A 16,411-nucleotide genomic window follows, 5' to 3' on the forward strand; every position below is an offset into this window, starting at 1 on the left:
GGACTTCTCCTTTACCACCCTCTCACTTCCTTCTATGGTCTGGACCTTTAATCACCACAGCAGTCAGCCTTGTAGGGTCAAGTTAATGGTGTTGACATCATCCTACTACTTCCCTTTTCGAATTCCAGAGAAGCTATGTGTTTCCTGTCCTATTTGACACTCAGGCGAATGAACACTGGTTGGTTTAGAGTCTAAATTTAGGCTGTCAGGGACAAGTCCAGTTTCGGAGATAAACAAAACAAGGTGACAATTCCAAGCTTCTCCAAGAAAAGAGGGGAGAAGAACCTTTCTGGGGTAAATAAACTGAGAGCTTTTCAATAGTTTCAGTAGAGTGAGGCCTCCTGGCAGCTTCAGAAAATCGGATGACTGAAGTCCTTGGCTTAAACCCAGCGAACAGGTCTGGGGGCGTCTCCAAACATTCTTGACTGCTAGCAAAGCCCGGGGAACCGGTGACCTGACGCCCCCTTCTTCAGTCGCTCGGCCGGCGACTGCAACTCCTCTTTGTCAAGCTGCGGATTTCGACCACAGACACGAGAACTCCCTTAGGGTGGGGTGAAAATGGGGCGCAGCCTCCCCGCCCCCGAGGCGCGCGTCCGGCTCATCGCCCCGCCCCCACACCGTGACCCCCGAACCCCGCCGTAGGCGACCTGTTGGCAGCTGAGGTCACGTGACGCGGCCGGCCGCTCGCTCACGGCAGGCTGCCTCCTGTTGCGCCCGCCGGGCGGGTTCCTTCACGTAACGCGCGGGCGCCGCCCCGCTCTTCCCTCGCTGAGCGAGGGAGGGCGGGCATCGGAGAGGAAAGGGAAGGGAAAAGGGGTGGGAGAAGGGAGGAGGGACGGCGCCCGCGTCACGTGACCCGGGGGCAGCCCGGAAAGCTCGAGGAGGAGTCTGGCGCCGCCATTTTCCTGCAGCTCCCTGTCCCTCTTGCCCTGCCCGGCTCCAGCTGACCGAGGAAGGGGTGGGCTGAGCTGAGGCGGGGGCAAGGGAGTGCCCGACATCTTGTCAGACCCCGTGGGGGGACACGAGCGGCTTCTCCTCCGGCTGGGTGGCAGCACGCGGCCCTGAGCCCCGCCCCAGGCCGGCAGGCGGGCAGGGAGCCGTGGGGTAGGGGGTGCGGTGGGGGGTGGGGACCCTCCGGCGCTTGGGGGTCCCGGTCCCCGCCGGCTGCTGAGCGGGAGGGGGGCGGAGGAGCCGCAGCGATGTCTGGCCAGAGCCTGACGGACCGAATCACCGCCGCCCAGCACAGTGTCACCGGCTCCGCGGTATCCAAGACAGTATGCAAGGCCACGACCCACGAGATCATGGGCCCCAAGAAAAAGCACCTGGACTGTGAGTGAAGCCCATGCGGCCCCCTCGTCGCCCGCCCAGCCCGCGTCCTTCTCTCCATCTCTTTCAGCTGCCTCTTCTCTCCCTGCATTTGATCTGGCGTGGCGAGTCCTGTGCTTGCCGGGCTGTTCTTTTTGCTTCCATCACACCTGCCTTCACGGCCTCCGTTTCCAAAAACCTCTGGCAAGCCAGCCACTCCTCTCTAGGGGACCCTCGCCTCCGCGGCCGCATGCCCATCACACCCGGCCACCCTGCTCTCGCCTCGTTCCTCAGCCCCTGCCTCTGTCCTGTCTGCTGCAGCCTTCTGACCTTCCTTGCATCCTTCCCGTTCCGTGCTGCCTCCTTGCCCTAGCCTGAGCGTCTCCCGGACTCATCGTCCCATTGTTTCCCCATTAGCCCTTTCGGGTTTTGGTGGACGCCGGATTCTATGGACCCAGGTCCTTCTTACTCTGCAGCCTTTGAAGTGGTTCACACTTTCTTTGCTCTGCTAGACTTCTCCCTACCTATCCTTGTTTTCTCTTCCATCTTTCCTCCTCCATTTGGGTTACCTTCGTTTGCTTCTATAGTTTCAGTTCTTTCAACTCATTTTATTTTCGGTGTCATACCCAGCCACCCGACTGTATCTGTATTATCATCGTGAGGAGTAAAAAAGTTAAAGGATTCAAGTTGGTGCAGGGCAAGCTTTCCGAAAGTTTGATGTTTTTGTTTGCTTCTGGTGAAATTCAGTCGTTGTACTGCCCGTGCTTCTGACGAGTGAGTTGTGAATGTCAGCACCCCTAGCCTTTTTAAAAATTCAAGTACGGAGATGGAAAAAAAAAGACTTCGCTGATACTGGTACTGTACCAGTTCCTAGATTATTACCCTTGACAGTTCAAACTTAGAAGCTTGTGTGTGAAGCGTGGACTGTTGGAATTCAAAATGGGTTAATAAACTTAGCCTATAAATAATATCTGTTAAAAATGTTAGTAAAAAGATGGTTGGTGCTTCAGTTTCAATTTTGCTGATTTTCTTTTGGGGAACTAACTTTTCTTAAAGGGCGTAATATTACTCCATTCGCTAACTTAGATACAATTAATAAGACTCCACCCAGTTTTTTTCCAACCTGGAAGCTACCTTCTTTTTCTTTAAGCTCCTTTACTTCAGGATACAAAGCTCAGTGGATCACTCAAACTTTGAGTCAGAGGAGGTTGACCTGAAGCTTTTCAGGGAAAAGTAGGGAAATAGTCACAGTTTTAAGTTCCCTTTTAACTGCTGGACGCATTAGCCCAACTGACTTTCATCATACAAGAAAGTTACTTGGCTTTATGGTAAAGCAAGAGCCAGCATGTTCTGAAAGGGAATTCACTGTCAGGAGTCCTGTTTTCATTTCTAACTTGGACTTTGACTCTGTAAGGTTTGCCCTTAAAAACAATGTACAAATGAATTCTTGCAAGATACTTTGCTCATGAAGGGCTGTTGGAATAAATTGTTGCTACAGATCACTCCATCATTCGCTGTGATTTGTTCTCTTGCTGAGGAATAGTTTTATAAAAATCATTACTGTTTGGTTCTTTGAGGTAGTCAAGTAAGCTTTTTTAAATGATCAGTCTTTGCCAGTTTATAGAGTACAGAATTTGAGTACAGTGAATATATTTAAATAGTGACACTTTTAGAAGCAGAAAATTATTTAAAATGCATCGTGAAGCCATAAGTGATTTTTAAATTATCTAATACTTAGAGTAGACATTTCAACTGTTGACATCCCTTCAAAAGACTACTTTGTTTGCCCTACTAATAATCTTAGTTTGCCCTGGCACTGTGCTGTCTTTTTTGGGGGAGGGATAGAAGAGGAAGAAGAAACTATTTGTGTCTTTGTGAACTATTTTTCTCTTCTCACAATAATTTCACACAATAATTAACAATTGATATAGCTTTTAGAAGTTTTTATAAAGGTTGTATGGTCAAATGTAGCAGTGATTCTTTTGACAGATTCCTGCAAAGGGTAGAGAATAGCTCGGTTAAAGTTAGAAGAGTGGTATTTGCTTGATAATTTTATAAATGTTACTGGCTTTTTAATAGCTGCTACTGCAGATGCTAACTGGAATTAAGTTTTGAAGATAATGTCACATTTGTAGGTCTTTTTCTTTATCATTGCTGTATATTCTACAAGCACTCATAACTTTAGAGCTTGGATGTGCTAGTAATGTTTGGTTTTTAAAAAACTTATATGAATAAGGTGCTTCCATTCCTTTTCAGTGATATTTTAAAATACAGCTGCTTTTGTTTAAAATGCCCTTGAAACTAGTTCTCACTAAAGAAATAAATTTAAAGTTTCACTAATGAGTGATTTACTAAACACCTTTTCTCACACTCCTTAACATGCTTTGAGAAAATGGAAAAGACTTCCACAGACAATTCATGGTGTTGACGTCTTTACCTGTAAGATTTAATACAGAAATATGTCATTTCAGATAATTTTTTAATCTTTGATTTTAACAGTGAAAGCTTAGTTTTCTTAAACCAAATAAAAAAATTTCAATTTAAAAATGTACATTTAGCAAAAACATTCTTAGAATTGTTGTTTTCTCCTATAAGCTCTTAGACTGTGGAGGTAGTTTCTGTGCACTTCCTTGCCAAGATCTTTCCCTATTAGGAAGTGATTATTATAATCCATGAAATTATGGCTTAATTTATGCATATATGTTGAAGAAAGGTCTTTTTTGTTTGCTTATTAGAATTAGTGGTTAAAGCATCAACAAGTATGCTTATTGGGAAAATAGTTGTTAAACTTGAAACAGTGTATAAAAATAAATGTGGTTTCCATTTAATTTCAGGCTTCTACTGTCCATTCATAGTTAAGTTTCAAAAATAACATTTATATATGAAGGATTTCAATTTTTCAGGCATGGTATCCTCCCTAGAAATAGCAAAATCTATGCATGCTCAAGTCCCTTTAGCATAGTATTTGAATGTAACTTACTTGCTCCTATATATTTTAAATCAACTCTAGAGTACTTATTCCTAATATAATGTAAATGCTAAGTAGTTGAATTGTTAAGGGAATAATGACAAGAAAAAGTTCATACATGTACATTATAAACCCAGTTATTTTTCCCTAAATATTTTGATCTGAGTTTGTTTAAATTCAAAGATATGAAACTCATGGAATCAGGGCCAACTGTAATTAGTGTATTTTAAAAGAGAAATCCTGAAGAGAATTGACATTCATCTGTTTTTGTAGTTATCTTATTTGTAAATAGCTAATGTATTATAAAACATCTTTATAATTTTTCATTGGTGGGCTCACTTAAATGCTTAATGTTGTAGTATGTATGCTTTTTAATTTTAGTATGTGTTTTATTTCTCTGGGTATATTTCTTTGAATTTGATGTAGATGAGAAACACTTCACAGTGATTTGGCCACTTTCTGTCATTTGATTTGTGAAGAATTTGTATGAAACATTTGATTTATTAAAATTACACTAATTAAAAATTATTTTAATCATCAAAATTGCTTTCAGTAAAATTTATTTTGATCTGATCATCATTTAGAATATTTAGTAGGAAAGTTCACTGTAATGCAGTATACAAAAAGTTGCCTGTGTTTATTTGCTTTAGTTTCAAAGAGCTACATTTCACCAATTCTCAAAATCAAAGTAGTAAGAAAAATAAATTTAAAAGCTTCTTGGCAAGAGGTTAGAGCCCTACTAAGAAGTAGCAGCATTAAGAGTTTTAAAGTAAAAGCTTAGTATTTGCTTTTCCTGTTCTTTTGGTGGCTAAAGTGGCATTTCCGTTACTTTGTGTTCTGTCTCAGTATGTTCCCTGTTGAACTGCTTTATACATTTCTCTAGAGAATCAAAATTTTGGATTTGACCTTTTGGAATTTTGTATATTCATAGTGTATATTGTTCTTTTCATGGAGAATTGTTTGGGCAGTTTGATTTGACTATTGATAGTCATTTCAAATGTAGTGCTGCCCCTAGTACTGGGGTGTGACCCAAGAGGGCTCTACCATTGAGCTACATCCCCAGTGTGCTGCTCCACCTCCTCTGCTCTACCCTCCAATCTTGCATCGACCTCCCCTAGAAGTTTTTTCTGAGACAGTGCCATGGTGAGTTGCCCAGGCTGGACTTGGAATTCTGATCTTCGTATCTGTTAAGAATCTTGGTGAAGTTAAACCTTTATAGATTTGAAAATTGTATTCAGAGTGGTGATTTGCCAAATTATCAAAAATACTGAGGATTTCTCAAGTTATACTGGTATGTGGCTAGCAAGGGGCTTTATTTTCTTTATGCTTCTGAGTAGCTGATTTTTTTTTTCTGGTGCTAAGAAACTGAATCTAGGGTCGATGGCTTGCTTGACAACTGCCCTTAAACTGATCTATAACTCCAGCTTATAGTTTAAACAAATATATATTTATGTTTATTCTGTACTGGATACTTTACAAGGAGCATGTTACATTTGTTAACTAGTTTATTCCATTTAACGCCATTTGGGAGGCTTATTCCAACATGGTCACACAGCCAGAAAAGAGGTAAACTGGAATTTGACCCCAAGTAGTCTAGCATTAGAGTATGTGCTGTCATCTCAGTGTGTCTTTCTGCGTAATACCTTTCTATTCCAGAAAATGAATAATTTTGAAGCTTTATTTTATGGTATTTATTTTTTGAGACAAGGTCTCACTACGTAGTCCAGACCGATCTTCAACTCACTGTGTAGCCCAGGCCAGCCTCAAACTCAAGGCAGTCATCTTGCCTCAGCCTCCTGAGTGTGGGATTACATGTGTATGCTATCATGCCAATGAGAAAATGTGTTTTTTAGGATAGCCTTAGATTCATAGTAAAATTGAGCTTCTAAGGGGGTATAGTGATTTCCTGTATATCCTATACTCACACATTCATATGCTCCCGTAACTCCCTCACTAAAGTAGTACATTTGCTATAATTGATGAACCTATATCAGTATGTTACCATTTCTAAGTCCATAGTTTATGTTAGGATTCAGTCTTGGTGTTTGTACATTCTATAGATTTGAACAAATGCATGGCAAACTCATATAATGATGCTGTTTTTCCTGTTGATCTCTCCTCTTGCAGAGTCTACTATTGCCATAGTTTTCCTTTTTCAAAATGCCATATATAGTTGGGGTCATAGAGGATGTAGCCTTGTCAGACTGGTTTCTTTTACTTAGTAGTACTGTATGTGTTTGAGATGTCTTTATGTCTTTTTATAGCTAATAGTTCATTTATTTTTTAGCACTGAATAATATTCCATTGCCTGGATGTATCATAGTTGGCCATTCACGTATTAAAGAACATGTTTGTTGCTCCCAAATTTTGGCAATTAGGAGTTAAGCTCTGTCAATGTCTCCGTGTTAAAGAATATACTTTTTTTTTTAAAATAAACTGTTAGAATGCCTTCCAAAGTTGCTGTAATGCTTTGTAGTTCCACTAGTAACGAGTGAGATTTTCTGTTCTTCACATGTGAAGCTATGGTAGCAAATGCATGTGTGGCATGCACGCTGCAGCTGGCTGTTATTGTTGAGAGCTCTAAAAAGGTTTGCTTTCACTGATCTAGACCATCTTGATCTTCAACTCATTTTACATTCTGTGGATTTTTTGGTGAAATTGCTGGTAAGATCTTTGACCCTTTTTAATATTGAAGTGGTTTTCTTGTGGAGTTTTAAGGGTTCTTTGTATATTTTGGATAACAATCACTTAACAGATAGTATCTTTTGCAATTATTTTGTCTCAGTCTATGATTTGTCTTTTTATTTTTTTATAATTTCTTTTAAAGAGCAGAATTTTTTAATTTACTAATGTTAAGCTGATCAATTCTATTGTTTAGCTGCTCAATTCTATTGTTCATAAGCGATTCTTTCAATATTGTATTTAAAAGTCAGTGTAAAGAGCATCTAGAGTTTCTCCTATATTACCTTCTAGGAATAGTATTATTTTGTATTACATTAAGTTCTGTGATTCATTTTTAATTAATTTTTATGAGAGATACATGTCTGGATTCCCCTCCCCCACTTTTTAAAAATATGTGAATGTCCAATTGTTCCTGTAATAAAAATAGACTAGCTTTGCTCCATCCTGTTGCCTTTATAGCAGTTGTTTTTTGGGGGGGCAGGGTGTGTTCACCTGGTTGATTTAACTTGTGGAATCAACTTTTTGAGAAGCAGAGAGTACAGGTTTTTACCATCATGCCTGTCAGCAATGGTACTTTTTTTTAAGTGCATAAAGAAAAATATTTTCTACATGTACATGTATGTAACATAGTTTATTTTTATTCCTCCACATTATTCCCTTGTACCTTCTTCCTTCCTTTCCCTGACCCCCTTTATTTCCTGTAAAACTGTCTTCTACTTTATTATCATCTTTTTTTTTCTTTTTTTAAAGGTTCCACACATCAGAGTAAACACGTAGTATTTGAGATAGTGGTTTTTAAAATGTGGTCCAAGAACTCCACGGAGTCTCCAAGACCCTTTAACAAGTTTGTGAGGTCAAAACTATATTTTATTTGCTTTTCCCATTTTTATATTCTTGCGCCAGTGTACAGTGGAGTTTTCCAGAGGCTGTATGATTTGTGATACTGCAGTAGATTGACAACTAGTAAATAATGAGCTGTTGTCTGTTAAGCCAACTGTTAGTGAAAACGTAAAATAATGCCACTCCTTTAAAAGTCTGCTTTGGAAAATGCAATTCTTTTTCATGTAACATGTTAATATAAAATGGGTTTTACTATTTTAAAATGAGTTTTTCATTTGTTTGTTTTGAGTCGGTCTCACAGTGTAATTGATCCTGATCTGAAAGGCACTATGGAGCACAGGCTGACTTTAAACTCTCAGTGATCATCTTACCTCAACCTCCCAGGCGCTGAAATTATAGGTGTGTGCCACCCAGCCTGGTATAAGATGAATTTTTTAAAAACGAATTTTAAATTTCAGTTAATTTGAAGTTTCTAATAGTAAATATTGATGAGAAAAATTTCCCATAAAAGCTCTTTGGCCTCTTCAGTTTTTAAGAATGTAAAACTCTGAGATTGAAAAGTACACCTCTAGAAAAGAGAAAAGAAAGGTATTCTGAAGAACTTGAATTAAAGGATCTTTTGAACTCTACACAGTACAGTAATTTTGGATTGTGTTGGTGGCTAATAGTGACCAATCCTTTGAAGACCCTGAGCAAGAGTGGTGGTATAATCTTTTTACTTGGTCAAATGATAAGGAGATTGGAGAATTTTGCAGTGCTAACTTAGAAAAGTGACTGCTAAGGGGTAAACAGAATCTAACAATGATGTCACAAATTTCCCTCCAAAGATCTTAATAAAATTCATTATTAAGTTGTAACTCTTGATCTGTTTGTCCTTTTTCTCTCCTTTCCAAAGCTGTCCCTTTTTAATGAAAACCAAGCAGATTACCAATAGTGCCAAAATAAGTTTTTAACAAATAACTATTAATTTTGGCACACACCATTCATAGGATATAAAATGTCTTCGTCTGTTTGTCAAAACAGATTCCACCTTTCCTTTTTTTCTCAGTGTTGAGAGTTCAAACCCAGGGCTTTACACATGTGAAGCAAACATTCTACCACTTTTATACTCACAGTCATCTTCCCTTTTAAGCCGCCTTTAACTGTGCTAGCATTAACAGTCACATTTAAAATAACCTTTTGGAGAAAAATATCACTGGTTCTGTCAGTTCAGTACTCGCACCACTTATAGTTTACCTATAGTTAATATCATACTCATGATTTATGTGTGTTTTGTTTGTATAGTAGAAATTATGTTTTTCCTATTCTCTTGCATATCTCCCAAAAGCACTTATTTGGTAACAACTTTGCGTGCTCAGTAAATATTGAATGATTATACGTAATCTGCCTTTATAGCTCAGACTATTCCATGGACAATTTATGGGAATAGCATAAAAATCTATTCCAGCAGATACTTAAGAATATCTTTTATAAGGTAGGGATTTAGCTCAGCGGCATAGGCGCCTGCCTGGCAAGCATGAGGTGGTAAGTTCGATTCTCGGCACCAAAAAAAAAGAATATTTTTTATAGGAATTATTTTAGTAGTTATGAATCATTATCTGGTTGCAACTTTGTATATACAGTGAATCAGTGACACTGGTAAAACTATAACAAAGTGCTGGGTTTCATAGAATTCTTGAGGTTTTCAGAGATTTAGTAATAGGAAGTATTTTCTAAGATACTGTTAGATCAAAAGTTTTGGTTATGGCTGCTCAATTTGAACACTATTAAAACATTTTTGAGGGCATGTTTTTAAAAGTAGAAATGTAATTTTAAGAAGTAAGCAGGGCACTAGAGATAGATGTGAAATGTTCATCAGAGCTGCTTCCGTGTACCACCCCAAGGAGGAGGTACCATTCACCCTGGCCTCTTGTGAGAAATTCCTTATGTAATTATGGTGGCAGGTTAGATTTAGGCCTTCACACTCATGGAATTCCTAAAAGCCCAGGCTGGGCTTGAACTTGTGATCCACCTGCTTCAGCTTCCCTAAATGCTGAGATTATAGTCATGCGCCACCATACCTGTTGTAACAGGTTCATTTTTGGATTAAGAAGGAAAAAGTACACTCAGTGGATCATGTCAAAATGTGAAGAAAAGATATGACTTATGTTGAAGAGTGTCTTAATGAAGTATGAGACTTACAAATGGCAGTAATAATGGTGGTTAGATCACTAAATTTAGACCACTGGTTGATACCAGAGGCTGATGGGAGCTATCAAAAATTTTCTCTAAATACTTGGAATTCTAGTAATGATTTCAGGAATGTGGTAGGTATTCATGGCATTATGATATTGCTGGAAAGCTTCCTAGGGTCCCAAGTTTTATTCAAGGGTCACTTTTTTCAGGAGTGGTTAAGGAAGTGAGGCATGCTTTGTAAGCTGGCAGCCTTACTAAAGATTGAAGTCACTCTGCAGGTGACTTCACAGTATGTGCTGAGTTGTTATATTTTATTATATGCTTCTGCTGATTATAGGTTTGCTGACTATAAGCTCTAAGAACAAGGAATGTATGTGTGCAATTAAAAATACAAATATACCATATTCAAAATGCATGTAATATGCAGAAATATTAATGTGGGTGTATACAAAAATAGGTGGTAAGGGGCTGGGGTTTTAGCTCAGTGGCATAAGCACCTGCCTTGCAAGTAGGCGGTCGTGAGTTCGATCCCCGGTACTGGAAAAAAGACAAAAAAAAAAAAAAAAAAAAAAAAAAAGACAAAAAATAGGTGGTGGTATTCACCCTAGAGAGAATTGACAAGCCCTTTTGATGTACTTCAGTTGTTTGCATAAATTTGTTTTATGCTTTGTATTGAATAATTTGAAATATTAGCATTTAACTAAAGCTAATATATAGAGTGGTGTATGATTTTTTTCTTTACAAATTTGAGACATAATATAGTTCAGTGATATGTAATATTTTCATAGTGCTGTGTGGAATCATCACCACTGCCTATTTGTAGAACATTTTTCTATCCTCTAAAAAAGAAATTGTTAACAATCATTACCACTTTCCTCCTTTTCTCTACCCCACAGCCACTGATCTCTGTCTATGGGTTTTCCTATTTTGGACATTTCATATAAATGGAATCACATAATATATGGTATTTTGTGTCTGGCTTTTTACTTTACATGAAATTTGCAAGGTTCATCTTTGTATCATATAATATTTCATTTCTTTTTATAGTTGAATAGTATTTTCTTGCATGTATGTATCACATTTTATTTATACATTCACCAGTTGGTGGACATTAGGCTTGTTTCCTGTCTTTGGCTATTAAGAATAATAGTGGGGTAACCCACTTGGGGACCCTTCTGTCTTCTAGATAGCTTTCTTTCAATAGGTATATTCTGCTCTTAAAAAAATAATAATAGTGTTATGAATATTTATGTACAAGTTTGTGAATATATTCAATTCTTTTATGTATTTACCTAGAAGTAACGTTGCTACATCGTATAGTAGTTCTGTTTAACTTCTTTTTGTTGTTGTTGCTGATATGTGAGGATGGAACCCGTGGCCTCATGCATGCAGGCAAGTACTCTTACTGTGTTGCTCCGCCAGCCTTGTATTTAACTTTTCAAGGAACAGTAGCTGCATCATTCTCATCAGCAGTGTGTGAAGGCTTCAGTTTCTCTATATTTTTACTAACACCTGTTATTTTCAGGGTTTTTTGTTTGTTTGCTTTTTAAATAAGCAGAGTGGGTGCAAAATATTTCATGTGATTTTGACTGCATTTCCCTAAAGATTAATGATGCTCTTATTAAACATCTATGCTCTTGTTCAACATCTATCCTCTTATTGAACATTTATATAGCTTCTTTAGAAAAATGTCTGTTCATATGCTTAACTTATTTTTTAATATATTATGAATGCTAGAAAAGTACTAAACTTTATGTGTTTTGAATACTAGATTCTTTAGTATGTTTGGATTTTTTCCCATTCTGTGGTTTTGTACTTTCTTTTTTTTTTCTTTTTTTTTAAATTTTATTTAAGGAGAAAAAAAAACAGAAAAAGCATACAAGTTATACAGAATTTCAAAAAAATAAGCAGTAGGAAATCACTAGTTAATTACATATTGTCATCTTAGAAATAGTTGCTCAAGTTACAAAATTAAAGCATATAGAAGGGATTTTCAAGCAGTGAGACTGCACAGTTTTGTTCAATGATCCAACAAAACTCAGTAATGTGGTTATGTATCTTATACACTTAAATATCTATGCAGTTATATCCTTTAGAGCACTTTCTTTTGTACAATGACAATTACACATTTTGGGTTTTATTATTCCCACAGTTATTATTACTTTTTTTTTTTGAAGTAAAACCAAATGTGACATAACAGGACAGAGTCAGTTAAATCAAAAGGATAGACATAATACATAATGTAAAAACAAAACAGTAAAGAACAAGACCAATAAAACCAAAACATTGGAGGCATTAGGGGACTTCAAAAGAAGATAATAGTCAACCAGAATGGGCGTCATAATGAATCTTATTGGCTTCATAGTTGTTGCCTATACTTTCGAACTTGGTACTATCAAGCATAACAGAATAGAGGAAAATCAGTCAAAACAAAATGGTGAGAGCAAAACAGGGTTTCAAATCAAGTTAATAGGAAATCAGTGTGGGTTACTATAGTATATCCTGCTATTTTTTATTTATTTTTCCCTTAATTAAAGGGATAAAAATGAAAAAGTAGATAATAAAAAGGAGATTGAGATAAAAAAGAGGGCATAACAACAAAACAGCACAGGTCAAGACATAGCCATTTAAGCAAAATAGTGTTTGACCACAAGATAATCTCGACATAAAAGTAGTTACCATAGTGTCTCTTCCCTTAAAATCTTAGGGTATAACTTCATATACTGTAGCATCAAACATATCAAGACAATGTAAAACCATTCAAGAGAATGACAATATTACAGGGTATTTAGAATCAACTAACAGAAAATGAACAATGGTTTCTGTATAATCTTGTCTATAAAAGTTTTGTTTATATTATCACACATAATAAAATCCAATAAGATACAACAGGTTAAAACCGATGGAGACAGAAGAACAAAAGCTTGATGGGACTTCAAAACAAGAGGATATTAAATCAGCACTACCTATTATGATGTCTTGTTTTCTCCAAAACGGCTGTTCATACCATTCAACCTTCTCTGCCTCATTTCTGTTGAGCTCTTTTTCTGTCATGAGTTGTCAGTTTGTCCTCTTCATTTCACTTCTGCTCCATTCATTGTGGCCTCTCTGCCACTGTTTCTGGAATCTTGGTATTTTTCATTTTTATAATATCCTGCAGTAATCTCTGTAGAGTTCAATTGGTGGTTGCAAATTCCCCTAGTTCCTCTTTATCCTGGAAGCACCTTGTTTTTCCATCAATTTCTAGGGACAGTTATGCAGGACGTACCAATCTTGGCTGGAGGTTGTTATCTTTCAAAGCTTGAATTATTTCCCCCCACGCTCTTCGTGATTTGATGGTTTGTGCCAAGAAGTCTGCTGTAATTCTGATGGGTCTTCCCTTGTAAGTGATCTGTTTCTTGTCTCTGACGGCTTTTAATATTCTGTTCTGATATTGGATTTCTGGAATTTTGATTATTATATGCCTGGGTGTAGCTCTGTTTGGGTTGTAGGTGGCTGGGGTCCTGTATGCCTCATATATCTGAGTATCTTTACTTTTTGCTAAATTAGGGAAATTCTCCTGGATTATTTCTGTGAGTAGCTTTTGTAGTTCATTTGTTTGTGTCCCTACTTCTTCTTTTATGTTCTTAATTCTTAAGTTATAGATCCTCTTATCATCTTTTAGTCTTTGTATTATTGCTGTTTGTTTCTTTGTTATTTTTAAAAAGTTTTTCATTTCATGCACCCACCTTACAAATCTGTCCTCCAGTTCTGATAATCTGTCCTTAGTTTCTTTCAAGCTGTTATGCCAGCTTTCAATAGAGTTTTTAGTTTTCTGGTAATCTCTTTGAACCTGCTTCATGTATTCTACATTTTCTTCATTTTCTCCATCAAACAATTCTCCCCTTTTTTTCTGTTCTTCCATTCCACCATCTGTTTTTTCTTGGGTGGTGCTTAGCATTTCTCTAACTATTCTACTTATTTCTTGCTTTATTTCATTAAATACTTCATTTTTGAATTCGTCTATGAGGCTTCGGAGATACCGCTTTATGTCTATTGGTGCCGTGTCTGATATTGCATGTTTTCTGTCTTCATTCTCTTTTGCATTTACCTTTCCTGGATCAGTGTTTTCAGGATTGGGGACTGAGGACCCTTTCTTGTTGCTTCCTCTTCCCATACTTTTTGTTCCTTCCATACAAGCATATGTAGGAGGCCCAGTTTTTTTTTTTTTTTTCTCTTTGTCTGTTACAGTTTGTTTGAATCCGCCGGTAGGTGTTCCCGCCCACTGCAATGTACTAGGGAGACACAGACCTGGGCAGCCTCTGCTGGGCCCGTTCCTCCAGATCAACCTAGTGAAGGCTTCACTGCCAGGGTGCACCGCCAGGCGCAGGGACCTCATTTGGACTAGCCTACTGGATCTTAGTCTGTGGCGTCACCAGGCCAAGCGCTCCCCACCAATCCTGCTTGAGAGGGGAATATGTGACTAAAGTCACTACAGGGTCCTGTTCCCTCCAGTCTGTCCATTCCCAGAATGTCCTCTGTTGGAGCCTCCTAGTCTATGAAAGGGTCCCCATTTCTCTCACTCACCGCAGGTCGATGCAGGGCTCCCTGCCAGTCCCGGTCTCAATGCGGTTCAGTTCGCCTCAGAGCTTTCGCGCGTCTCTCTCCCTGCCGTGCCGATTGGGACTCAGCAGTGGAAGCAGGAAATTCAAAACGCGGCTTCCAATGGTGCGGGATCCAGCTTCCGTACTGAGATTTTATCTGTTTGTGTTATAGCATCAGGATTGTATTTCCAGTTGGTTTCTCTCAGCTTAGTTTGTTCCTGGGTCGGCAGGGTACATCTCCCCTCACTTAGGACTCCTCACATGGCACCACTCCTGGATTGTAAGCTGGTAATCTCAGAGAGCCTCCGTGGCTGCTGTTATTTGTCTGCCATGTTCTCCCGGAAGTCGGTTTTGTACTTTCTTGATAGTATCCTTTGATACATAAAAGTTTTTAATTTTGATTAGGCCCATTTTGTTTCTTTTTACTTGTTTTTACTTTTGATAACAAAAGCATATTTATACTTACATTGAAAGTAGATTTATATCTGTCTCCTAAGAGTTATATGGTTTTAGCTGTTACATTTAGGGTTGATCAGTTTTTCTTAGTAAGTTTTCATTTATATCTTTAATGTGAAGAGGTGATATAGTCACCATTCTGTTGCTTTTACAGGATACTATAACCTGAGTAAATTCATAAACTAATTTACAGTTCTGGAGGATGCAAAGTTCATTATCAACGTGCTGAACACAAATGGTGAAACACCAAGAGCGATGAGCACTTACTTTTTTAATTAGGTGGCTCCCATAATGGTATTAATCTTTTCATGAGGGTGGAGTCCTTATAGCGTAATCACTTCTTAAGGACCTCTCTCTTAAGACAGTCATAATGTCAGTTGTGTATCTGTATGAGTTTCGGAAGGGATGTTCAGGCCATAGCAGAAAGTTAACTTATTTAAGGGAAGCTAAGGGTATTTAAGTACGTCTTCCTTTTTTCGAAGTAGACACAAAGTCCAACTTTATTAGCTCTCTGGTAATCATGGAAATAGTTGTGGAGGAAGAAAAAAAATTTTTCTGATAGTCATCTTCAGTGTTAGGTATAGTTTATTAAAGGCCAAGTAGAATTATTTAGAAGTTTTCTCAACTGGATCAACCACTTAACCCAGCCCATTATCCCTTTTTAAGGCTCTCAATGTATGTAGTCTTTTAAATGTATAAAGATAACACATAGTTGCAAAGTATCAATAAGCAGTGTTTGTCCACATAGAAGAGTTAGTGTATGTTTCACATTGTTTTGTCCTTCATATTGATACTTTTCATCTATTGGAATTTTTCCTAGCACCTAGGATTGTAGTTTATATAGAGGGCTTACATGTGTCTTCTTTTTTAGGCTAACTATAGCATATAAATATTACAATAAAGTATCAAATTGAATGATTTGAATGAGTCAAAGACATGTATTTTTCAGGGGGCAGTTTCTCTGTATAATCAAACCGTGCTTTAGGATTTTTTTTCACATAAAATAAGATCAAGATTGCTATAGGAGTAATAAATAGTGCTATGATAGTGACTTGTTTAAACTTTTCATGATCAAGTAAATTTTTATTCTATATTGATTGAAAATGTATATAATGATGAAAGTTGGGAGACAGATTTAGGTAGTTGTTAGGGCAGTTTGACATCTTAAAATATTTAGTCTAAAGCCACCTATTGTTGGTGTGTTTGATTTCAAACATAATTTAATGTCAAATCTTGGGATTTTATTCCATCATCATTAATTTGGTAATATGTGATTATTAAAAATGAATTCCAAACAGTTCTTGGCTTTACATTTTATTATCTACAGTATTCACATATTATAGCAGTATGTTATTAGGCCTTGATTGCTAAATGTTTGTGTGTTTCAAAGAATACTGGGAAA

The 16,411-nt window shown here is 37.7% G+C and overlaps 1 protein-coding gene across 10 annotated transcripts in view; it reads left to right on the plus strand.

The window, feature by feature from the left end:
- The first annotated feature begins 842 nt into the window (after positions 1–842).
- Picalm (phosphatidylinositol binding clathrin assembly protein) overlaps positions 843–16,411 on the plus strand; it is a 96,439-nt gene continuing 80,870 nt past the window's right edge. For 4 of the 10 annotated variants that reach the window (XM_063256300.1, XM_005003170.4, XM_005003172.4 and 1 more), the window contains exon 1: positions 847–1,329. In XM_063256300.1, the coding sequence (XP_063112370.1) occupies positions 1,200–1,329 (130 nt within the window). In that variant the 5' untranslated portion in view covers positions 847–1,199. Of the gene's footprint in view, positions 1,330–16,411 lie in introns of all 10 variants that reach the window. The other 6 variants (XM_005003174.4, XM_013151163.3, XM_005003169.4 and 3 more) reach the window with 4 other exon arrangements.

This window comes from Cavia porcellus, unplaced genomic scaffold (genome assembly GCF_034190915.1).
Source record: "Cavia porcellus strain 051 isolate PalLab524CR breed Dunkin Hartley unplaced genomic scaffold, mCavPor4.1 scaffold_9, whole genome shotgun sequence".
In the NCBI taxonomy this organism is placed as follows: domain Eukaryota; kingdom Metazoa; phylum Chordata; class Mammalia; order Rodentia; family Caviidae; genus Cavia; species Cavia porcellus.